The sequence below is a fragment of the Festucalex cinctus genome, chromosome 13 (assembly GCF_051991245.1).
Source record: "Festucalex cinctus isolate MCC-2025b chromosome 13, RoL_Fcin_1.0, whole genome shotgun sequence".
Classification (NCBI taxonomy): domain Eukaryota; kingdom Metazoa; phylum Chordata; class Actinopteri; order Syngnathiformes; family Syngnathidae; genus Festucalex; species Festucalex cinctus.
In genome coordinates, this window is record NC_135423.1 from 15,240,584 (window position 1) to 15,266,222 (window position 25,639).

The following is a 25,639-nucleotide window of genomic DNA, read 5'->3' on the forward strand; positions in this document are numbered from 1 at the left end:
GTGATTCATTGGTTTGCTTATTGTGCTAATGCTGGAAATGTACAGTTTATGTCCCTTGAAGAAATGATCGTCTTCCAGGTAAGTACAACTTGCTACAGCTAAACAGATGGCTGACGGTGTGTGGTAGTTCCATATTGGCCTCCTATTCTGTTTTTCATGGTTCTTGTTTTAGCCTGGCAGTGTGCATCTGGGACCACCAAATTTCCACCTCCTCAGCTAGCTTATCAGACTGGTGTTGGCTGTAAAATCTCACATGGCAACAGTGGTCTGTAAGCTGACTGAAGTTGTGGGTCCTCTCCTGCTTTTTACTTATATGTGGAGTGTACTGCACTTGGATTAAAAGCCTGTTTTTATCCTAACCAATGCTAAAAATGTGACTGTGTGGAATCCATAAACAATAAATTGATTGAATTATTATGTGTTAGTGTGGCTCCTTTTACAACTGTAGTCTCAGATTCTTTCAGCAACAAAAATACATTTATTATTATTAGTCATGTAATAATGTACAGTATAATTTTAACCATTGCAGCGCAGTTGACTATAGCTAGAAATGATTTGCTCTGCAAATGTAAAGCTTTCAAGGAAATCCTCTTCTGAGATCCCAAATTTTGTGTACTGATGGATGTAGGCCCTGTAACAAAGAATAACATTAAGATAACTTGCACAAAAAAAAGAACGTGAATGGGAATAATTGTAAATTCCCACATCATCATGGTTCTTTCATCTTTGATATTATACAGTATGATTTTGACATAACCATACAAGCACTACTTAGTCTAGTCAAACTCACCTTGCAGCAAACATACTCCAAGCTTTTCTCACCATGTTGTCCAATGGTTCGATCAGAGCTTGACTGTTGCTGACCAATGTCGCTGTTTTTTCATATTTATTAAAAGACACAGGACATTTCCAAACGTTGAAAGCCTCTTTCGGTGAGAGCCATGAGCTGTAAAGGGCTGCATCATCGAAGTTAACTAGTGGAGTGGGAATTTTTATTCACACGTTAGTTCTTTGAACAGAGAGCTGCCGGTGTTACATGTCAAACCTGTCTCTGCGCTGGACACGTCTTTGCCTCTCAGTATGAGCAGATTGGCCAAAGAAATGTTGACGCTGGATCCAGTCAGACTCCTCGTCCGCTCTGAGTTGGCCAATGGTCGTACTTGCCAGTCAATACCTGCCAACATAGTCTTTTATAATGTCACTTTTAAAAAAAAAAAAGTGTCAAATTGTTCTTGTGGGAAGGAAGATTTTCTACTTGAACTGTGATCTTTCACTTTGGCTGTTTTGTAATACAGTACAGGGTGCCATAGAAAATGTTGATTCTGAAAGGAAATTCAAGTTTTTCTAACAAATCAATTGGGTTGTCATTCATTGCATTTATTTATTTTTTTCTTCAGGAGTACAATTATGTATTTAGCAAATTGCAAAGAATTTTTAGTTGACAGCCTATTGGCCTACAGAAGTGTTCGTAGAATCCATTCCTGGCTACACTCACCTTCCTCCATTTTGGTGTTGGAGATGAGCATCTGGTGCAGATGTTTGAGTAGAGCTGGCCATCTGAAATCAGTGAATGCGATGGAGGAAGTCGGCATCTGAGGTATGGTGCTCATGCTGAGCAGCTTGTACTCTGGGTGGCACGCGAGAGCGCTCGTAAATTCAGCTGAGGGGAAAGAAGAAATGACTGTGCCGTTAACGCATCTACTTCCTGTAAATAATCCAATTTCCAAGGTTATATTTTTACCCTTGCCCAAAAGCAACTTCAAGAAATCATGCATTGTCTCTCACCCAGAGGATTCCTGCTGTAGACCCCATGAGAGTCCGCAGTGAGTGCAGGCTGAAGGACAGTGCCAAGTTGATGAGCAATCACCTTGTTGATATCAGCAATGGAGATGTCTTTGATATGGAGCAGCTGACTGCAAATCCTGTGCACCGTGTCATTCTCATGCACCAGGAGGCCATCCGACAGCTGGTAGAGGTGACCCAATGTCAGTACCGAGTTGTAGTTTTGGACAATCACCTAAAAGATGGAGCGGTTATTTCTTTTGTAGCAACATTTCTTACACGTGCTGATAAAAGTCTTCATACTTCGCCTGTTGCGTATGGCCAGGTTAGGTGGTTGACAATGAAGGATTTTGGGTAGATGTCCCGCAGACACTGAGTGACAAAGGTGCCCACTCCAGAGCCCGTCCCACCAGCCACACTCATCATGGCCAAGAAACCACGCAGTTGGTCACAGCGTTCCACCTGCCGCCGCAAGATGTCTTCCACCGCTTGTCTGTGGCGAGGGCCGTGGATGCAAAATCTAGAGACATGTTTTGGGCTTTCATTATTGAATACGTATTTGTAGAAATTATTATTCTATCATTGGGGGGGAATATTTATATATTTAAGAGGACATATATATATATATAATTTTTTTTTTTTAAAGGTTAGAGCATGTATACTGTATAAGTACACTTTATTCACAAATCATAAAAATTCAAGTCGCCTTACCCGTTCGCCCAGTTGTTCCCACTCCCCTGCCTCTGGCTGAAGCTTGATGCATCGTCATACTTCCACTTGCCAGATTTGGCCGTCTTGCTGAAATTCTGCTTGATGACTTTTAGCTCCATGTCAATCAGTACTGCCCTGGCAACAAGGTCTAAATCAAGAATGTAAACAACAAAAATGTTAATCGGTGACACACAAGGTGTGCCAGCAAGGTTCCACGACTGTTGTCACCAACAATATCTGGACTACAAACTACAAATGATCCCCTTCTCTTTCCTTTATGCGCCCGTGGAATTATTATTCTGGGATCCTCCATGTCGATCGTCATGGACATCTTGATGTCTTCCAAAATAGTTCCTTTGATGACCCCTTTTTACAACCATCAATTGGAAGTTTGTAAAAGTAGATATAAAGTGACACGCAAAAGGAAGACAGGTTACCTCCATGCTCAGTTTGGTGGAAGAAGCGTTCACAACTGGCAGTAGCGTATGTTTTCCTCTGGCCAGCCTGAGCGTCATTGTAAAGGGTGTCAAACAACTCCAGACCCACTTGGTTACCGCACTGACCCAACTGGACCGTCACCACTGACATTTTTTATCCAGATAAAAGTATGAGAATCCTATATCTACATATAGTCAAATAGCTACTGACAACCACTACATGTCATGCATGGATTTGGAAGCAACTGTCTGTAGTCATTTCTGCCGCCGTGACAGCGGATTTCCGGTGCGCAATCGTAGAACTTTCAAACTAAATGCTTTGACTCTGAGCTCATTGAGGCGCTGTAAGAAATTCTGCATTTGTCAGATTACGCTAAGTTTTTTCTCTTCTATGCTATCACGGTGATACGATTTTTTTTCTTTAATTGTTGTTGTTTATTTTCTGTTTAATGGAATTATGTTTTTCAGATTTTTTCCCCCTTTTTTCACCCTTTTTTTTTGTTTTGGAGTCATTTTTTTTCTGAATATTTCCACCCTGTTTTTCCATATTTGTGTGTGTGTGTGTGTGTGTGTGTGTGTGTGTGTGATTTTTTATATTTTTTTTTCTGTTTTTATCAGTTTTTTTTACGTATATATATATATATATATATATATATATATATATATATATATATATATATATATATATATATATATATATATATATATATATATATATATATATAAAGATACAGAGAAAAAGATTTCATACAACAGTAACAAAATTAAATATATAAATAAAGATATATAAAAAAAAAACAGAAACAAATTCGATTCAGAAAAATAGAGACAAAATATTTCATACAACAGAAAATTTAAAACAGTTAACCCCCCCCCCCCCACCTCAAAATAAATAAATAAATAAATAAATAAATAAATAAATAGAAAAGAAAACAAACAAGATGAATCAAGTACAACTTTTTTTTGTAAACGATTTGAACTTTTATCTCCTTTTTCTTTCTTTCTAAATTGAGGCCCTAGCAGTGTGTACAGTGACGTTTACTGATTAATTATTTACGGTCACATTTAATATCGGCACTCAACGAAAATCTACAATGTATTGTATAATTGTACTTGACAAAATGTATTGTAATAGGCTACAATGACGTGATTGAAAATCACTGGCCGATTCCGATGGTAAACTCTGGCAGTTTAAAAAAAAAAATTTTTTTTAAATTCATTATTATTATTATTATTATTATTATTATTATTATTATTATTATTATTATTATTATTATTATTATTATTATTATTATTATTATTATTATTATACCAGTGACAAAATGGAGAAGAAGAAAAAAACTCGGCTACCGCCCACCGCCTCTTTGCGCGTACACAGCACTGCGCATGCTCAGTGTAGTAGCCGGTCATGGCGGCGGTGTGTGTTTGTCCATGAGGTGGGGGACGTAATTCTTGCGGTCTGTGACAGAGCGAACCGAGCGAAGCGCTGCCATGGCCGGAGTGTTTGACATTGATTTGGACCAGCCGGAGCAAAATGTCTCCGATGATGAGACTGATGAGGTACTTTTAAACGAAGCTTCTGAGCGGAGCCGCTCGACTTGAACCAGCAGAAACTCATAATGCCCCAGTAGCTAGCGAGCTCGCAGTTAGCCGCTTAGCCTGCCTGCCAGCCACCGCGGGCCTACACCCGCAGCCGGAGCTCCCGGGCCTCGTTAGCACAGGCTAACATGCGCGCCACTTTTAACCTGTACTTCTTTCAGAGCTGCCAAATTAGTTTACTTTGATTCTACCTAATAACGACAGCTAGATGAACTGCGGCGCTGTCATGTTTAAATGCCGTAGCTGTCATGTTGGAATTGTGCAAGCGCAGCCTTACTTGGCCACTGGGCAGTAGTGATAAATATGTCCCAGTGTGCAACAGTTTATTTTGGCAGTACTGTGACAGAGTGGCTCTGTGTGAACTTCTCTCTAGTAGTGCAGGAGTAATCTGTGTAAATGTACAAGCACAGTACTGTTTTGAGTTGTGTACAGAGTCCTATTTCCCCATGACAATATACTTTTATACCTACTGTTAAAGGTATTTTCCATTTAATAGCATGATCATGTGTTAAACATTTGATTTAAAAGCAAGCTTGTGTTTTAAATGAGATTGTTTTTAATTTATTGGGTGTTTAAATTTAGAACGTTGCTAAACTTCCTGCGTCATGTTGATGTTCAGGAAACAGTGTTGCACCTCAACAGCTTATTTATCTTGTGAAGAGGAACACCTCTTTACACATTCATGCAGAAATCAGCAGTCTCACTTTGGTTGATGTACTGTAGTGGAATTGTGCAAATTATCTGCATAATGTAGCATTAATTAAGCCTTCAGCGGCAGCAACACCTTTTCGTATCATATTATGTTCTTCAATGTTAATCATACTAAACAGAACATTAATTGTTTACTGAAGCATTATCAGGAAATTGGGAAAAAAAACAAAGAATGTAGAAATTAATGCTTGGGGGGGGGGGACATTTATTTTTTTTCCTATGTTGCACTTTATTTTTGACATCGGCATCTGCTTTTCCTTCCAGGCACAAATCAATGACATCATGGACCAGTGCAGCGGATTTGAATTGTAAGTATTGAATATCTGTAACTTGTCACCAAAATTGTATAACTACAACATGTTTTTCTGTATTTGATATGTCTTTGCAGTAACATGGAAGGTTGTGAGAAGATCGAGATATCAGAAGACAATGTCAATCAGGGGACTGAAAATATTAGACCAGAGTGTTTTGAACTGCTAAGAGTTCTGGGTAAAGGCGGTTATGGAAAGGTATGTTTTGGAGAGACGCAAAGCCTTGATCTATTTTATTTTCAACTTCTTTTAACAAGTTAATAAATGAGTCCCATTTGCAGGTTTTTCAAGTTCGAAAAGTAGTTGGAGCTGCTTCAGGAAAAATATTTGCCATGAAAGTCTTAAAAAAGGTATGTTGTTTTTTTTTTCTACTTGTCATTTGTTTGGATTACCAGTGATGGAGCTTCTTTCTTTAAATACAGTGGAACACAGTCACTTTCAGAGTGCTGCTTGACTTCCAGTTTATTTGGATTTTTGAGTTAATTTCTCCCGTGTAATAACACGCAGCAACCATACATAGCTAGATGAAAACAAATAAAATAGAATTCAGCCAAAACAAAAGAGATAACTACAAAAAAAAAAAAACATAACACCAATCATATCATGACATTATGGTCTTTTTCTCCCTTAAACAGATCTGCAAAATTTGATAAAATAGTTCCACACTAGCGAGTTAGAGAAGTAACATGAATTGATATTCAGTTATTTGTTCACGTTTGCTTAGGGATGTAACAAAAGTTATCATGCAGTTACAGAGATGCAAAAAAAAAAAAAAAAACTCAACTTAGTAACTTGATTACTTGTTGGACATGTGTAAAAAGAAGTTACTCCTAAACACTAATCAAAACATCTTAGTTTTGATTAACAGATGATGAGCATATGATGATGATGCAGTCATATTGTAAAGATGTAACTTACAGGAGAGTGTGTATTCCTTTTCCTCATTTACAGAATTCCAAGCCAAAGAAAAAGCAATATAATATATTGTGATGTCATGGATTATGGCAGGTTGAAATGTGAAGCTTTGCGACTTGAGGAAGAACAGCCAGATTCAAAATTGTACAATGTCGGCCATTTAATTTTTGAGCTCCCACTGCGTTGTGTGTCCTTGAGGCCAGTGGTTGTGGTGTTAAAATTTTTGGGCCAGTTTGGAAGTTTGCCATTTGTGCTGCTGTGCTGCAGCCTTGGCACTGTAAACACGCCTGCCTCAGGAGATTCTGCTTGATGCTCGAAGTGTTTTCCCCTTCATTGGCCCCAAACAACCTCAGTGACTTACTTGTGAAGTTGCAAAGAATTCTTTTGCAATATAGTCTTTGCAGTCATCTGCGATAAAAGCCAGGGCCCTTAATTCTGAAGCCTCTTGACTTGGAATGAGAGATTTTTTTTTTTTTTTTTTTTAATTTTTAATTTTTATTTTTTTATTTTTATTTTTTACGTTTAAACGTTTTCTTTTTTGTACCAAAAAATAAATGATCATCCTACTGCACAATGCACATGCTGCACTCCAACTTCAAGTTTTTGCCAACATAAATAAATATATATATATTATTATAAATTCTCTTTCGTCTAAAATAAACTTTAATAACTATAGTTTTTCTATTTTTTTTAATTGGTGTTTATATTTTGAAATGCTTAAAATATTTTCTTGTTTTGTACCAACAAATTAATAATCGTTTGAATAATCGTGATTATTATTTTTTCCCCACAATCGAGCAGTCCTTCTGCGGGACGTTTCACTTACCGGTAGAAATAAATACTAGAAATAATGTATTTTTGTTCACCTTTCCATGCCAGCATTTATAGTGATGGGCTTGACACAATTAAATTGTCTTCCACTACCTTCACATGTCATCATTGTTTCGGTACATATACTTTTAGTAACATTTTTGTGGGTATTTTTCTAATGTAAAATATGTTTCTTGGATCAGTGCAGGTTGTGAAACCCTTTTGAAAGGTTCATAAGATCATTTTTCATGTCGCTGTTTGAGTACAGAGCAAAAACAAGGATAAACATTTGATCTGCCATGTTGGCAATCATTAACAAATGTCACTATCTATGTGGACTCTCCCAGTCTAGTGTGCAAACTGTTTTATTAGCTTGTATAACAGCTTAATGTTTTGTTGTCATTGTTTTTGGATGTGTGACAGGCAATGATTGTACGCAACGCCAAGGACACGGCCCACACCAAGGCGGAAAGGAACATCCTGGAGGAGGTGAAGCATCCTTTCATCGTCGATCTCATCTACGCCTTTCAGACAGGCGGGAAGCTGTACCTCATCCTGGAGTACCTGAGCGGTCAGTGCCACAATGTGCACACCTGACGCATGTAGGATAGCGGCACAAGCTAAACAACAACACAATCAGATGGAAGTCGTAAAACGTTTATACGTAAAACTGGCATAGAAGTGTCAAAGCAACTTTCTGGTTGGTCTCATAACACATTGCCTTAGCTAACCAGCCTCACGTCTCTTCAGCATCCACACCTCCACCCAAAGGACAATGTAAATGTGCTTATCTCATCATGTATCACGTTACGTATCACTAACGTGTTATGTATTACATATGTCTTGCGAAATTTGCCGTCGTCAGGAGTCTCGCACTTGAGTGGCATATCTGCAGTTTGGCTGGCAACCAATCCAGAGTGCACGCCGCCTCTCGCCCAAAGTCAGCTGGGATACGCTCCAGTTCACTATTGACTTAAATGAGGACAATGATGATAAATTGTACTGCTCTTAAATGTAAAGTTTACACCTCAAATATACACTGCATTGCACTATATTCTCTCTTGTATTAAAGCAGTCTGTTGAGATGGAAAAACACAACACAAGATGTCCTTGTCAAAGGGGTCAAGGAGGGAGTACCTACACATTCACTCATGCTGCCGTGTTTATCCTTGCAGGAGGAGAACTGTTCATGCAGCTGGAGAGGGAAGGCATTTTCATGGAAGACACAGCCTGGTGAGAAGATTAAAAAACGAAGGGGGTGGGAGGGGACACATAAGCTCTGGAAGGGATGTGAAACGTGCCAATGAGGAAACTGTCTTTCCTTGTAGTTTTTACCTAGCAGAGATCTCCATGGCTCTGGGTCACCTGCATCAGAAGGGCATCATCTACAGAGACCTCAAGCCTGAGAACATCATGCTGAACAATCAAGGTGCGTGTGAAGGCTTTCACCTATTGATTAGATGACAGAACTGCAACACCAACCACTCGCCAGTGTTTTGCATCCTTTACTGAAATCTCACGACACAACACCAGAAAAAAAATGTTCCAATGTATGAATAGTAAGGGTGTCACGATTTCGATTTTTTATCGAAATCGATCGAAATTACGTCACGATTTCGAGCATCGAAATAGAAGAGAGGACACACGATTCGATGCCCCCCCCCCGCGCCCGCCGCCACCGCCGCCGCCGCCACCTCCCAGGAAAGCAAATGAGACGCAGCCATTCAGCTACTAGCTAACGGCACTTGTTAGCTGACTTCTCCTGCAGTCATGATGGCAAGCGCGGACAGACACAGCAATGGTGCTTCAAGCCGCTCCCGCTTCTCTCGTCACCAGTTTGGAAACATTTTTCGTTCCCGGTGAGTTATGTCGACAACGTTCACGTTGTCGATAAAAAGACCACAGTTGCAAGATATGCTATGTGCGCGTACTGTACTCGGCCACGGTGTTACGCCCGGCTCGTCAAGGGGAAGGGAAGTAACACAATAACAGAAAATATAGAGTAGATAAACACGGGTCGACTTTAACATCTGAGTAGTTTTAATTGAAATTTCAGGCAGGGGTTTGACAAGGGAGTGAAAGTGGAAGGTGAACAAATAATAACCGCATTTGACAGAACTGACAGAACGGAGGAGAAACAACATTAACCAATAGGGGTATAATACACGGATACACAATAGCGTCGCGCTGGCACAGTCGTCCAATCGGAGTGTCGCGCTGGCACAGTCGTCCAATCGGAGTGTCGCGCTGGCACAGTCCTCCAATCAGAGTGTCGCGCTGGCGCATTCAAACTGAAGTACCATTATACGGGCACCAGCCGACACAAACACACACATACATACTAGGGGAGCGTTTCCCGTTGTTACGGCGGGCCCGAGCCGCCAGCCGTAACAACGGGAAACACGACAAACATGACGGGACATTTACGCAGGCATCACAAAGATTTAGATTTATCAAATTCAACTAGAAGTGGGAAAACAACGGTCCAACCAACTATTTCATCCTCATTTACAGTGAAACTTCCACACACTTCAGCTCGCGCGAAACGCCAGATCCATAGGTCTATTTATAGCAGCAGACCTGCAGCCTTGGAAAACGCTGGATTCAAACATTTAATTAGTGTACTTGAACCACGCTACAGTATGCCCAGCAACTGTAAATGTTGGGATATAGTTTGTTCAGGCTGTATTTGTTCCATGACTTTGGATACAATATATTTTTTGTTGTTGTTGCACATTGCACATTATTTTAAGAGGAACGCACAGCACACTGTTGTAACCAAAAACAGTCAATAGATGGCAGGCACCCACTGTGACTTTTTGTTTTTGTTTTTTTATTTTTTATTTTACACTTCAGTAAGAACAAGACGGTTAACTTTATATTGTAAATAAATTCTTTGAATTTGATCATTCCTGCCTAATGTCAATTATCATATATTACATAAATTTACACAAAAATAATATGGAAATTGCATCACCTATATGTAGCCGATCTTTTGAAATAAGATTTACTGTACAATGAATAGAACCAATGATCATAGACTAGCCTTAGCCTACAGAAGCATATGCCTCTGTGTTATAAAGTGGGGGAGCGAAAAAAAAAAAAAAAAAAAAAAAAATCGAAAAAAAAATCGAATCGTGACCCCAAAATCGAAATTTAAATCGAATCGTGGAGTTGGCGAATCGTGACACCCCTAATGAATAGTGAAATAATAATGATCTCGTCCGAGTTTACAAAAACATTTGCTTACTCATTTGAAATTGAAGTCTGTTTAGTTGAACACAAAGCTTTTATTATTCTGTTGCATCAACAGTTTGAGGCACAGATAAAATGGGCTGATTACTGTTTTGATGGTTTTCCATGATTTTAAAACTAAAAAGTCAAGATTTCAATAACCACTCACACTGTTTATTTGGTATTTTTGTTGACTAATCGATTAATTTTGACACCTCTAGGATCATTGTCACAGCTAAGTAGTTGACTGTTACATGACTGTTGACTCTGAACCAGTATTATTTGTAAGGAATGCTAACAAAAAGACATCTCAAAAGCAATTGTAAAAAACAAAAACAAAAAAAAAAAACACTGACTTAAACCTAGCAATATTAACAGGTTTCCACCAGGTGGCGCCAAAGTAATGTATTTGCTTTGCCCTGAGCACAAAGACAGAGTACTGTATTAGGATTAAATTTACTTTTTGTCATTGCATGGTGGAAAACAAAAAGATATTCAGTGAATATTGGATGATAGGTTACAAAAATGTGAATTTGTGAATGCCAAACTGAGTAATTGGGGGGGAGTGGGGGTGCTATGTATCATTGAAAGATGTTAAACTAATCAAATGTGAAATCAAACCGTCCTTGTGTTCCTTCCAGGCCATGTCAAGTTAACAGATTTCGGACTGTGCAAAGAGTCGATCCACGATGGTACAGTCACCCACACGTTCTGTGGCACCATTGAATACATGTAAGTAGCTCGTCACCAACGTGCACTTGCACTTCTGTATTGTCCACACGTTCTTTCATGCTTTTTTTTTTTTTTTTCCCCACATTGGCACAGGGCCCCAGAGATATTAATGCGAAGCGGGCATAACAGAGCTGTGGACTGGTGGAGTCTGGGCGCGCTGATGTATGACATGCTCACGGGGGCGGTCAGTGTGACGCATAAAATGGCTTTTTTTCTTGCCATCCGTAAAGTGATTGAGCAATTCTTTTTCATCTTCCGTCTCTAGCCGCCGTTCACTGGCGAAAACCGCAAAAAGACCATCGACAAAATCCTGAAGTGCAAGCTCAGCCTCCCACCCTACCTCACACAGGAAGCCAGAGACCTCCTGAAGCGGGTAGCGTTTTTCACCTCAAGGCGTCTCTGTGAACTTATTGTATTTGGATATGTTTTTTTTTTTTTGTGCTGATCTCTTGAAATATGCGTGCAGTTGTTAAAGAGAAACGCCTCATCGCGGTTGGGAGCGGGCGCTGGCGATGCCACAGAGGTGCAGGTGAGCATCTCTTATAAGTTCACTGCTCTAATGTTTAACTGAAGTGGTTGAGTTCTTTCTCACAAGTTATTGTTTTAAAAAAAAAAAATGATGCCATTTTGCCGTTTCACTTCTGATGCATCAATTTACCATAAAGTCGGGGTGACGGGGTAAAATTCCAGTTTTATTGATTTCATGATACTATTACAGTGGTTATTTGTACATACTTATACTATTATGAACATTAACAATGTTAATGATACTTCAAAATCCATTATAAAGTTTCACAATAACAGTTTGATTCTGGAATGAATGAAATCCATTTAAATGATTCCCTTTGGGGAGGAAATTGCATGAGACGAGCCTCTTCTACTGCATTTTTTTTTTTTTTATTTAGTTTATTTTATTTTTTTTTTTATTTAGTTTATTTTTATTTTATTTTTTTTTAATGGGTCATTGTCATGTCCCACAGGCACATCCCTTCTTCCGACACATCAACTGGGAGGATTTGCTGGCTCGCAAAGTGGAGCCTCCCTTCAAACCGTTCTTGGTGAGTAGGGGGCCACTCTCTTTCCAAATGTACTTTTTTTTAGGGTTAGTTTAGGCCCAGTTCATTGTGTGCCATTCATAACCTTGAAATATCATAATTATAGTAAATATTTATATGGGAGGAAAACATTTCCAGGTCATGAATATAAAACAATAACATGGTTTGGCAGTAACTGATTACCAAAATCAATTTTACGTATTGAAATGAATGCCAAAAAAATTAATCAAACAGCAGCTCATAACTTGAAAAAGCATAATTTGGAGCAGTCAAAAATCAAGATACCAATACATTTTTATTAGGGGTGTTAGGCGCTTAAATTTTTTAATTGTAATTCATCGCAATTGTAATTAACTCACGATTCATCACAAATTTTATCTGTTCTAAATGTACAATAAAATACGTTTTTTTGTAAGTTTTCAAGTGTTAAAAATGTTAAATAGAAATATGGCAGCATCTTTTTGTCACTGATACAGTAATGTCATAATTCAGAAAATTGAGGTACAATTAAAAAGTACAGGCTTTCCAAGTCAGCAGTGGTCATTAATCGCGCACTAAAAAAAAATGTGTTCCATCAAAGGAACTTTAAATGAACTCAAAATTAGCGCACTCATTTTGACACACCTAATTTCTAAAATGTTTTTTATGATGAGTTCCCCTCTGTCTGTCTTTGCAGCAATCAGCTGAAGACGTGAGTCAGTTTGACTCTAAATTCACCAGTCAGACGCCGGTCGACAGCCCTGATGACTCAACGCTTAGCGAAAGTGCCAATCAAGCTTTCCTGGTAGCTTCTGTTCACTGGACTTTTTGGTGTTTTGATTTTAAAAAAAACAACAACAAAAAAAAAAAAAACGCTCACTCTGCTTTCCTCCCATGTCACCTTGACTTTCTCACAGGGGTTCACGTATGTGGCTCCTTCAGTCCTGGAAAATATCAAAGAGAAGTTCTTTGAACCAAAAATCCGGTCACCACGACGATTCATTGGCAGCCCAAGAACGCCACTCAGGTAAAACATTCAATGCTCAGTAACACTGAAAGAAAAACAAATCCAAGTTCATAAACACAACACTGCATGTCCGCGACTTGAGAGAGAGAGAGAGAAAATTTGTAATTTGAATTGTGTTGAATTCTTCAGCTATGATGTAATGTTTACATTGTCTTAACCATGGCATTTTCCGTACGTCTCCATCCTTTCAGCCCAGTCAAATTTTCTGGAGGGGACTGCTGGCCGCGGAGTTCCCTCCTCCCCAGCGGCGGGCCGACCCTCCTCCAGTCCCCTCAGGACCAGGCCATGGAAGTGTCCACTCCAGAGCAGATGGATGTGACCACCAACTCGGAAGCCTCCGCCCCTCTTCCAATTCGTCAGCCTGCCGGCATCAACCTGGCTCAGATGAAGCAGCAAGCGTACCCCGTGGTGGCCAAAAGGCCCGAGCATTTACGTATGAACCTATGACCCAGCTCGCCTCCTTAAGTTTATTTCTTGACTTTTTTTTTTTTTTCCTTTTTCTTTTTGTTGATATTTTTTAAGAAGCAAAGCAAAAAGGTATGGATGCCAGAGACAATGTCAATCAAATCTTGCCCATCCACACACTACATGTGCTGTCACAGCCCGGCGGTGGAACGCTGGCTGGTCCGGGATGCCAGCATGCCTCAGTTCATTCATCAGTGTTACCGTCTCACCATCGTCGTCGGGACACTTCTCTGCCGGCGCATCTGGTTTTTGCAACATTTGACACCCCCCCTCCTGCCACATCTTACCGAGCTGGAGCTAATAAAGACCGGAGACATTTGGAGGAGCTACAGCAAGAGATTTTAGCAGAAGACATCCAAGTGCTGATTCATTGATAAAGTTGCTCATGTTGCTGGCAGACAACAAATGATGCCCGATTTGGAAAAAAAAAAAAGATGCAATTAGGTCTTAGTTCAAGAGAGATGTATTGGTGGCTGTAGCTTTCATCTAATGTGCTATGCATCGATTAGGAATACGAGAGGCAAAATTAAACATATCATTTATGTTTGGAAAAGTGGACTTTTTACCTTTTCGGGGTATATTATGGGGTCAGTGTGCTTGGAGGCCCATACTGAAGTAATCTGCTTCCCCTTTCTTTCTTTGGGATTTCTTGATTGGATTTTCTGAAGAAATGCCATCCCACTGTTGCTGCCCCAGTGCCACCAGTTGATCTGGACGCTTTCCAGTTTGAATGCTCTCAAATTTGGGCTGCATTATTTGCTACTTCCACAAGCTCACTTGATTGGGAGGACATTTTAAAATTCCTAATTCAGCAAGGGGAATTATAATAAAACAAAAATGTTGTGTTATGTGTCTTCTCTGTGTGACAGCGCTTCACACTCACAAGCCATCAGTGAATATATTTAATAACATCAGATGTATTTCAAGACACTTGTCATGACAAGATAAAAATTTCCACATCTGCTTTCCACCCTGTTCCCTTAATATTTCAAAATGTGAAACCTAGACGTTACGGTTAACATTTAACAATTATACTTTACATTACGTAATGGCAAATGTTTATGACTTATTAAACCAGTCCAATCAAAAATAATATATATATATATATATATATAATGTCTTGAACAGTAACAGTTGGAATTTCTTTATCTGGCTAACAAAATCTTGTATGTACAACAAATAAACCATTGGATCACTATCATAATTTATAAAGCTTTGGTAACTTGACTTCATTTATAATGATAATATCCTATTGATATAAAACTAATAATTTTTAAAAGTAAAAAAAAAACGGTAACTTGATTTTGTTTTAGTTTTACAACTTCATACTCAAAGTCTTCACATGAAAAGGCACATGACTTCAAATGAAAAAAAAAACTAATCAGAGGTGAGCACAAATGAAAGGGGAAAAAAACCTGATCATAATTACAGTGTAATTCTTAAACAAGGGTGATAAGTTGTAATAAAGCATTAAAACTTCGCTTGCAAAATAAAAAAAAATGGAGCTGTTCCTGTATAATTAGCGGGACAATACATGAATATAGATAATAATGCACCCATTTTATCATCCATCCATCCATTTTCTTAACCACTTGCTCCTAACAAGGGTCACGGGGTTGCTGGTGCCTATCTCAGCTGGCTTCAGGCAGTAGGCGGGGTACACCCTGAACTGGTTGCCAGCCAATCGCAGGGCACACAGAGACGAACAACCAACCACACTCACAAGCACACCTAGGGACAATTTGGAGCGCCCAATTAACCTGCCATGCATGTCTTTGGAATGTGGGAGGAGACTGGAGAAGACCCACCCAGGCACGAGGAGAACATGCAAACTCTGCAGCCTGGACTCGATCTTGTGTCCTCAGTACTGGGGGGCAGACGTGCTAAGCACTCATACATCGTGCCGTCCCATTTTATCATGTAACTGATTATTGTAGACACTCTGTTGGTTGCACTGCGAACTACAACCACAATGATAACCACACATCAGTTCCTTTTTTGTCAGAGTTAAAAGTTTAACATTATCTTTGTAAAGGTGTCATATTTGATACAGATTTTCTTACCAAGGATCATTACAATTAAATCTGGGAGGTGTTCCGGACATTTTTGGAATTGGTTGACGGCAACATTGAGAGAACTTATTAACTACTTACGTAAATTACAGTATGAAGGAAAGGGGGGAAAGTATATTATCAGAATGTTTGCCTAATTGCAACCCAAATTAACACCGGCCACAACACTAGGTACACCTGCACAATCTGATGAGATCCAAAACAATATTAAATGACCACCGGGTACATGAACTTACATCAATGTCACACTGTAATCTAGTTCAACTTTTATCTCCTTCTCAGAAGAATTCTGAATTCAACAGCCGTGTCTTAGTAAAGACAGGTGTAATACTGTCTGGTGTGAAGCTGCAAACCCATAAATATTTTGAAAATATTTTCAAAATGTATGACTTTTTTTTTTTTTTTAAACAAAAAATGTACCATGTACCAAATGTGTCATTTAATAAGGTGTACCTTATTAAATGACAGATTAACCATATTTTTGGACTTTTTTCATAGTGTGGTTGGTCCTTTGACTTACACTTGCAGTAACGCACCAAAAGTATTCATTAACCGCCAATAGTAGTACTGTAGTAGTACTAATAGTCATGTTGTGTTTCATGTATGGCCACCAGCTGATGCAGGCTTCTATCTAGTAAGTTAAGCAATTTTAAAATGAAAAAGTTACAAGTGGAAGATTTGTCCAACCGGAACGCATTTGCTGCACTCTGAATAACCGAACGGCACATTTGAGTTTCGGGAACGGGGATTTTTATGTGCGAGTATGAGCTTTACTGTTCTTGATCTCAGTTATTGTAAAATAAATTACCCCCCAAAATATGAGTTATCGTTGCTGCTATGTGAAAAACACGTCCATTTTTTGGTGTGTGTTTCACATAGCAGTGACGTTCTACTCTAGAACGACTTGCGTGTTTTGTGATTTGTACTCCACTGCAATTCAGAATCTGAAAAACGTGGTATATATTTTTCACTATTTCCCTCCAAAGCAAACAAGGAAACGATGTGATCCTAGACTATCTGTTCATAAATAATAACTAGGAGGTTGTCAGGCATGCATGTTGCATAGTTTTTGGGTGTGTTTTGTGAACATTCTTGCCCCCATCCTGCATGTGGCTCTGATTTGGTCATGCCGTTTCCGTCGGCAACAAAACAAAAGGCTTTGATGCAAAAAGAGAGCAGCATAAAAATTAAAGTGTCCAGCATTCAGATGTCCGTTTGCACAGGTAAAAAAAAACAAACAAAAAAACAAACAAAACAAAACAAAAGGACTGGTTTAGTCATTAACCGTGACGGCTCTGCATCTCCACGCGGCAGAACTGCGCTCCTGTAACTTCTTCAATTTGGGCCCGCACCACACCCACCAGGCAAAGCCAATCAGCAAGCAAAACACTGATTCCACGTAGTAGCCGTCCAACATTGTGACACAAGCTCCGCCCTCTTTCACGCACAGCTGGAAAAGAGGAGTTGTGACACTGAGTGCAGTTGATGCCACTTGTAATATATACGGTAGTTGTCCTACTCAAAATTTGCACTAGTGCGCAAAAAAAAAAAAAAAGTCATATAGTAGAAAGCAGAAGACGCTTACCGCCACTGCCTCCAGTGAGCTACAAGATTGCCCCACAGCGCCCTGACACTCCTTCCGGGTGAGGGGATCCACCCACCAAAGCGCCAACGTGGAGGGCCAGTTCCCTCCCAGGTTCGTGACCGTGTTGAGCAGCGTCATGTAGGTGCCGCCTATGAGCGGGTCGCTCACTTTGGCGTGGAAGGCCATACCGGCCACGTACATGCTGTACAACGCTACCTGTGACCAGGAAGCTGCGGTTAGTACCATCACCACTGTTTTCTTTCATTCCATTTCAGGTCAAGGTTGGGCAAAGGGAAAAATTTATTTTGCAAGTCATAATTTTACAAATGTAATGTCGTAGTATATCTCATAAGGGAAAAAAAGTCACCATTTTACATTTTTAGAAATTTTTGTTGGATTTTTTTAAATGTTTACGTTTGTATACGTTGTACATGCTACAATGTGCAATGAAAAACATGGAAGACAAGTTGGATTTTGTGTAGATACTGTACAATTTGACAAAAGAAGCTGTAATAATATGATGTGAAAATGAAATGGGATATTCCTCTCAAACAGTAATCTGAAAAAAATATAACAACAATTAGCATACATATCAGATGTGTTTTTAAGCACTTTGCTTAAATGTGAAGGCAACCCAAAACATTTATTGACAACAATATGATCTATGCAGCCCTACTGATCTAAACAGGGAATTTTGATTAATATTGTGTTTGTGGAATATGAACAAAGTAGCAAAATCCAACCGTTTTTCTCCATTTCAGGGGCGGCCATTTTGCTGCTTGCTGTCGACTGAAAATAACATCACAGTTGCTCAGGGCTCGGGTAACGACCAATCAGCTTGCGAATGTTGCATGACCAAACTCAGAAAACAGGTGAGCCTTGATTGGTCGCTACCTGAGACCTGAGCAACTGTGATGTCATTTTCAGTCGACAGCAAGCGACAAAATGGCCGCCCCGCCCTAAGATGAATGAAAACTAGTGGATGTTGCTGCATAATTGATATTCCACAATAGCAATATTAATCAGAATGCTATGTTTAGACTAGTGGGGGCACATACAATATATGAATAGAAAATTTTGGAGTTGATTTCCACACACATATATATATATATATATATATATATATATTCAATGATTATTCCTCAATGAATAAATGGCATTTAGTTTTGTGTGGTTTAATCCTGTAAAAAATGCTTTATCGTAGCAAAAATTTCACAATACTGTATTTATTTACATTTATATGTTTGTATGATAAATTCCTGAGTCAAAATTTAGTAACTAATTTTAGATATTCATTTAACTTGCTTGCTACCGTTCCAAAGTAACATAAACAGTAGAAGCAACATTAGGGAAAAACAGAAATAGAAATAGTGACATGGTGACATCTGCTGGTAAATGTAGGAAATTGAGTGAACTTGAGGAAAAAAGGGGGCTATAATGTTGACACTTCATCAACACACACTGCCATTGTGGAATAGCAAACTATGATGGAAATAAAACCCACTAACAAAGAAAATAATAATAAAGTAAGTTCACCTGATGCACTGCATAGCTAAGCAGTACAGCTCCATAGTAGTAAACAGGGAAGCCTTCTTCCTGTCTCACACTCGGGGTCCACGCTACAAGCAGAGCAAACTCCAGGCCGATGATTAACCTGCAATAACACACCGCTTCACAAAACCTGCAACACGCACACACAACAGCGTACTTGTGTGTGTGTGTGTGTGTTCAAACCTTAAAGGGAAGGCCTTGTAGAAGACATCCAGCGGTCTGGGCCCTGCTGTGTATTTACTGATGACCACCGGTAGCAGGATCTGCAGAGGCACCATGGGCACGGCCAGCAACGCTAACTGCGCCTTGGGAACGCCAGCCTCCACCAACTTGAGACCAGTCACCGCGTCGGCTGCCGAGAAGCCCACCTGAGAGAAGCAGCCAAAAGGGGAACCTAAAGTGGCGCTCTTGTAAAGGCAAAATTCCTCAAAAATGTTTTTAAAGGGTGCTTACTTTGGCAGTGAGGAGTAGCGCACAGTAGTTGAAGACCGCCGGCATCTTGATGATAGTGAACAGCAACTTGTAGGTTTGGAAAACACCCTGCGTCTCCTCGGGGTCCTTCCCCCTGCCTTTGCTACGTGCGTTCTCACTTTTCAAAATAGCCACCAGCGTTGTGGAAACCAGGAATACCAGTCCCCAGAAAAACAAAAAGTCTGCAGCCAAAGAACAGACGTTAGCTGTTACACCTGTGTGGCATTGAAGGACGTAGTAACCGACTTACCTGACAAGGTGACAATTCCCATCTCCTTGGGCTCCATTCTTAGGTATTTGTTGCAGAAGTCAGCAGACTCCAGGGCCAAAAAGAGCACATTACCCAGGAAATAGCCAGCTGTCTGACCCACAGAGTTGCACGTGGATGCATATCCTACATTCTCTCGAGATAGCATTGTTAGCGCCCAGCCATCTACAGCAATGTCCTGACCAAGACAGGAGGAGAAATATCTTACTCCAAACATGCATTTGCTTGGAGAATTCCATATTATACGTATTACTTCTTTCTACTCAGAAAATTACATTATCATCATGATGTATGTACTTTCTGGAATATGAACTAAGCCACAAACTCCACCCGCTTTTATCCATCACAAGGGCAGCCATGTTACCACTTGCTGTCGACTGAACTAACATCACAGTTGCTCAAGGATGAGGTAACAACCAATCACGGCTCAGCTTGCAAATGTCACATGACCAACCTCAGAAAACAAGTGAGCCGACTGCGACTGGTCGCAAAACTGAGCCCTGAGAAACTGTGATGTTATTTTTAGTCAGCAGCAAATGGCAAAATGGCCGCCCCCTAAGATGGATGAAAACAAGTGGATTTTGCTGCTTAATGTAATTCATATTCCACAAATGCAATATAAACCAGAATGTTTTTTAGACTAGTACGGGTGCATAGAATATATTATTGTAAAGAAGAATTTTGACTTGACTTCCGCTTTAATTTTACTTTATTTTTCCTTAGTAAAAGTACATTTTCCTCATAATATACATTAACATTAACTACCATTGCAAAATATGTATTTAATCTTTTTTTTTTGTAATATTACACCATTATAAAACAACTTCCTTCTTGTAAAATAATAGCTTTTTCTCAAAAGACTACAATTCTAATATTTTCTTTTTTTTCTTGCGATGTAAATTTACTTTCATTAACCCAAAATTAATTACCGGTAAATGTTTTTTGTTCTCTACTCATGCAGTATTTATGACCTTCTTGTGATATGACTTTTTTTTTTTATTTACTTTCTTCGTGAATTTTAAAAAAAAAACAATATTTTGTTTTTCTTTCTATATCATAAATATTTCTTAGTTTCATAACTTTTCTCTTGATATCCCATCGATCTTTTTTTTCCCCTCTGAATATAACATTATAACCTACAACCTGGTTGCCTGTGTGCCCTGGCAACCAGTCCAGGGTGTCCCCCGCCTACTGCCCAAAGCCAGCTGAGATAGGCTCCAGCACCCCCCACGACCCTTGTGAGAAATTAGCGGCCAAGACAATGGATTGATAACATTATAATAACTTAAATGAAGTTTCTGCTGGTAAAATTCTGGATTTTCTCCGGTAATTGACATTCTGACCAGTCTTCATGTACTATATGTATTCACTTTTCATTTACTTCGCTTCTTTATCGAAATCACAAAAACGTTTTGTTTTTCTTTCTCCCTCTTATATTCTTATAATTTTTCCAGTATTGCAGCAATATTAAAAACTTCATTTTCAAGACTCAGATTTTATTCTTTCAGTATGTTATTCAGTATAGACCTAACATTCTAATACACTTAAAACATAAGTCCTGAATATGTCTGATCATGACACTATGATGCCTACCTGCGTTGCTGCGAGAAAAGCCAACATAAAGAAGACTGATGTCAGTGCGACCACATTAGGGCCTCCCTCACTCTGTAGCAGCGAGTCAACTCTTAGGGAAAGGTAGAGCATGAAGAGACCTAAAAGGTACTGGGTAGGAACCAGCCAGGATTTTCTGCAGAAACATGGACAGAAAATAGAGGCTTAAATTGCAGAAATGAAATTTACAGTGTACGTTACAAACATATCCAATACAAGGTTTCTTATTATACCTTCTCCCAAACTTGCTGAAGTACAGCGCATCCACCAGGGGTGCCCATAAAAGCTTGAGACTAAACGGCCAAAAAACAAAGCTAAAGACAGCTTGGTCCTTGTAGCTGACATTCTTACTCTGTAGGATCAAGGGAACGCTGCCAGCCAGTCCGAGGGGAATCCCTTGCAGCACATAGAGGAAGAGAAGAAGCAACACGTTCCCCAACTCGGCCCGAATACCTCGGTGGACTCTGGGATGCAGCCTGTCCTCGGAGTCTGAACCTGTGATAAGCCTGTCCACTTCCCCATCTACTTGCGGCTCAGAGATGCCCATCTCTGCCCTGTCGCTGTCCTTCAGGCTTTCACAGTGGCGGAGGCCAATACCTACCTGCTTCCTCTGTCGTCCATTCTTATGTGTAATTAGATCATGATTATTAAGCTCCATGGTAAGACCAGGGCCGTGAAAGTGTGCAGTTCACTCAGCAAATCTGAAAGAAAATAATGAAATGGCTATACTGTACACAACTTAAACAGTAAACAAGTTCAAATGACTCCATTGTGTCTCTGTCTAGCTCTGGGGAAAATAAGGCTGGTGATAGGGAAGGTGAGTATAGAGTGGCATGCAGTTCCTCATTTAAATATTTTTTGACAAAAACAAAAACTGCTGGGATTATTGCTAGTATTATTGAAAGCATATGGCCAAGATCTATTCTCAAATTTGCCATCGTGGCTGCCTTTCGTAACAGCAGCCTAAGTAATGTTGCCATAAACGCTCACAAACAACAAAAATGATCACATTTACATGTAAATTAAACTACAATTAATACATGAAATTCCATATATACACATTTCGATCAGGAAGTTCATTTATTGAGATGTAATAAATACGAAACACAATGATAAGAAGAAAAGATGAAATGTTAATAATAAGACAGCATGCATACCTGATTGGGATGATATAAAAAGCGACATGCTAAACAAAAAAACACACACGAGAAGACAAATTAAATTACACACAATCAAAAATGAATGTGTTGGGCGTTTGATCAAGGGCAGCAGAAATGTAACAAAACAAAGCGACCCACACGCAAAACATTGAAAAAGCCTACCGTTGACGTATGTATGACAAGCCGCATTGGTGAAAATTTAACACTAATTTCTGTCGTACCAGGAAATACTCTGGTGCGCAACATTCAAATGTATCCGATTCACTACAGCTGACGTGTCAAAACGTAAATACTTAGTTCCGTTTTACTACTTATTGTAGTGACGGCGCGACTGCAATTTGTAAATATTTGTAGCAAATCAAACTAAACGTTGCTTTTTACTTGCGTTTGTTTCTGCTGCTTTGAGTGGTGCTGATAATTGTAGGTTGTGGATCATCAAAGGTTAATAAAACGCAAAGGATCCGAAGCTATATTCCAGATAAAAGAGTGTATGTCGTGAGCAGATAGCGACTCTTGAATAAATTCTGCTACTGCTGATGGGAATAAGCGACTGAAAAACGTCAGCGACTGTCATTTAATCCAAAATATTGTGCTTTGTCTCACTGTACTGTATGCCTATAATTTGTATTCTTTTGCTGCTGCCTGCCTAATAAATAAAATTAGTATGCGAGTGTTTCAATATCTACTAAAGTGGAAATTTGAGAGAAGTCTCCCTAATGATAAAGTCTTTAAAACCCCTAGTGAGGACCATCTCAACACCTTTCCTATAAAATAATAGTTGATAAGATTAGTTTCACATATCTTCGTGATGTGTGTCACTTTGATTTCACTTCATCCTCTTCACTCCTCTCGAACCTCTTCTTCTCCACTCTAATGTGATAACACCACTGTATTTTCCTCACCAACAAATATATTTTTCTATGTTCTTCCTGAACCAAAAATGCATGTTCAGTATCTAAGTGATAGAATAGTGACAGTGCTTGGGAAAGAACGGTAGACATCAGGAGCTTATTATTATTATTATTATTATTATTATTAGTAGTAGTAGTAGTAGTAGTAGTAGTAGTTGTAGTAGTAGTATTAGTATTATTAGTATTATTAATGGACCCTGATTGGACCCTGAGTCCGGAATAAAATTGAATTGAAATTATTATTATTATTATTATTATTATTATTATTATTATTATTATTATTATTATTATTATTATTATCATCATTATTATTATTATTATTATTATTATTATTATTATTATTATTATTATCCATCCTCCATCCATTTTCTGAACCGCTTGCTCCTCACAAGGGTCGCGGAGGGTGCTGGAGCCTATCGCAGCTAGCTATGGGCAGGCGGGGTACACCCTGAACTGGTTGCCAGCCAATCGCAGTATTATTATTATTATGATTATTATGATTATTATTATTACTATTATTATTATTATGGTTCTATTGCTGCTCTCTCTGGCCGCCAGAGGCGGTCCTATACGTAATTTTCCATTTAAATCAAAATCTCAGGGCTCCTTGCAATTTCCTGTGTCTGCCGAATGTCCGCTGCTGGTTCCAAGGGCACAGGTAGCGGTAAGCCTTAGGTTTTGAAGGTTGTAGGGCATTTTGTTTATGTATATCGAATGAACCAAAATAATATCAAATAATAATTTACCCATATATTTCCATGTCAAGAAGGTTCAGACATTTTTAAATGTTTTTTTGCAACAATTAAAAAAAATTGTTTGCATGTCAACAATAATGCACTTACTATACACTATAAAGATGTATTCATATTCATAGCAGTTGGATTATTATTCAAGTAAACTTCGAGCCAGATCCAATGTATCGGGCAACCAGTTATTTATGACTCTATGTACATGTAGCATAACAGTTATTCAATATCTGGTCCTATTATATCATCTCAAGTATGTCTTTTTAGTGACATGGAATCGATGAGAAAAATGGGTAGCCTACAGAGACATTTTTTTTAGCCACACAAAAGTGTGGGGAAAAAAACAGAACTTCCAAGAAAGAGAGATTCCTAAGAAATTGTGAGTTACTTCAGAAGAATTTGCAACTGCTTCTATTCTTTCGCAACTTGGCGAATCATTTTTGTCCAATACAAAACCATCACAGGTTTTGAAATGTTCTCTGTGATCGTAAGGCATTTTTTGCTAAGGCACCAAGATGCAGCCATGGCTCCATGCGCAAGTCGAAGGTAATGAATGGCAGCACGCTCTGCCTTGTGGTTGCTAAGAGTCCATGTGAAGCTGCTTATCACCACAGATGGCATGTGACAAGTCGCAAGCATATTTGCAGATCAGCATGTGATTCGAGGACGGGCTCAATTGTAACCATGTGACCATGTGTCTTTGTTGTTATTGCTTTTTTACTTGTAGTCAGTGCAACAATAATTATGTGAAAAAACGGGTGTTTTAACCCTTCTGAATGTTATTTATTTATTTATTTATTTATTTATTTATTTATTTAAGTAAATATAATAAAATCTATTTTGCTGGCCTTGTTGTTTACCTTTTATTTTTTAAATATATATTTTAATAATAAAATTCACTACTTTGCATTAGTGTTTATTTTAAACATAAATTATATAGCCAATGTAAAATATATAGCCTATTCTGTAAAACTAGGAAAATTCAGATTTTCAAATTTATTCATTTTAAATTATTTTGAATAAATAAAATTATTTTTAATTTCATCTCCGGATGTCCTGTCTTCTTCTTTGCAAACATTCTGTATGAATGAATTATATAGCCATTAGCCAATATTTGCTGTCGAATGCTTTAACGAGTTCAACTCAAGCGGAGCATTATTCCAAGCTGGTACATTTTATGCAGCATTTGTGGTTGCCAGCCAGTACATGACCTATTTCACAAGTGGCCATCATATGTAAATCCTCCTACGTTGCTGAAACCTCAGCCCAAAACTGTATTACCACTATTCACATAATAATAACACATGTAATTCAGTTGGGCTGTTATTAAAATTCAAACTCACTCTTCAATTGAATGTCAGTCATGTGCTTGAATTTGCATTTGTCTTGTGAAATTGCAGTTTAACTCTGGAGGACTTCTAGCATGTGATCACATTATAGCTATAATATAATACTAACATACGATAAAGGGAACAAAAAGAATTCAAAGCACAGCC

At 38.8% G+C, this 25,639-nt stretch overlaps 3 protein-coding genes across 5 annotated transcripts; 1 reads left to right on the forward strand and 2 right to left on the reverse strand.

Moving 5' to 3' along the window:
• Window positions 1-462: 462 nt before the first annotated feature.
• On the reverse strand, window positions 463-3,226 carry tubd1 (tubulin, delta 1). Its single transcript, XM_077541449.1, has 8 exons — window positions 2,931-3,226; window positions 2,494-2,641; window positions 2,086-2,302; window positions 1,786-2,017; window positions 1,496-1,660; window positions 1,046-1,174; window positions 791-974; window positions 463-631 (listed from the first exon to the last, which is right to left on the reverse strand). Exons 1-8 carry the CDS (start codon window positions 3,079-3,081, stop codon window positions 517-519), a joined length of 1,341 nt encoding a protein of 446 aa, XP_077397575.1. The 5' UTR covers window positions 3,082-3,226; the 3' UTR covers window positions 463-516.
• A 1,077-nt stretch (window positions 3,227-4,303) lies between these two features.
• Window positions 4,304-14,611, forward strand: rps6kb1b (ribosomal protein S6 kinase b, polypeptide 1b). Its single transcript, XM_077540922.1, has 15 exons — window positions 4,304-4,490; window positions 5,505-5,548; window positions 5,629-5,749; window positions 5,833-5,901; window positions 7,700-7,847; window positions 8,452-8,509; window positions 8,605-8,705; window positions 11,152-11,242; window positions 11,336-11,426; window positions 11,508-11,615; window positions 11,709-11,771; window positions 12,223-12,300; window positions 12,974-13,081; window positions 13,194-13,303; window positions 13,495-14,611. Exons 1-15 carry the CDS (start codon window positions 4,422-4,424, stop codon window positions 13,748-13,750), a joined length of 1,515 nt encoding a protein of 504 aa, XP_077397048.1. The 5' UTR covers window positions 4,304-4,421; the 3' UTR covers window positions 13,751-14,611.
• A 44-nt stretch (window positions 14,612-14,655) lies between these two features.
• On the reverse strand, window positions 14,656-22,787 carry slc33a1 (solute carrier family 33 member 1). 3 transcript variants are annotated; one of them, XM_077540920.1, is made up of 10 exons: window positions 22,649-22,787; window positions 22,484-22,512; window positions 21,560-22,027; window positions 21,309-21,462; window positions 19,698-19,893; window positions 19,430-19,629; window positions 19,160-19,344; window positions 18,962-19,079; window positions 17,426-17,641; window positions 14,656-17,290 (listed from the first exon to the last, which is right to left on the reverse strand). In XM_077540920.1, exons 3-10 carry the CDS (start codon window positions 21,982-21,984, stop codon window positions 17,114-17,116), a joined length of 1,671 nt encoding a protein of 556 aa, XP_077397046.1. In that variant the 5' UTR covers window positions 21,985-22,027; window positions 22,484-22,512; window positions 22,649-22,787; the 3' UTR covers window positions 14,656-17,113. The 3 variants fall into 3 exon arrangements, with proteins under 3 accessions (XP_077397046.1, XP_077397047.1, XP_077397045.1); XM_077540921.1 differs by lacking the exon at window positions 22,484-22,512 and having other exon boundaries at window positions 22,649-22,754; XM_077540919.1 differs by lacking the exon at window positions 22,649-22,787 and having other exon boundaries at window positions 22,484-22,639.
• Between the last annotated feature and the right edge of the window lie 2,852 nt (window positions 22,788-25,639).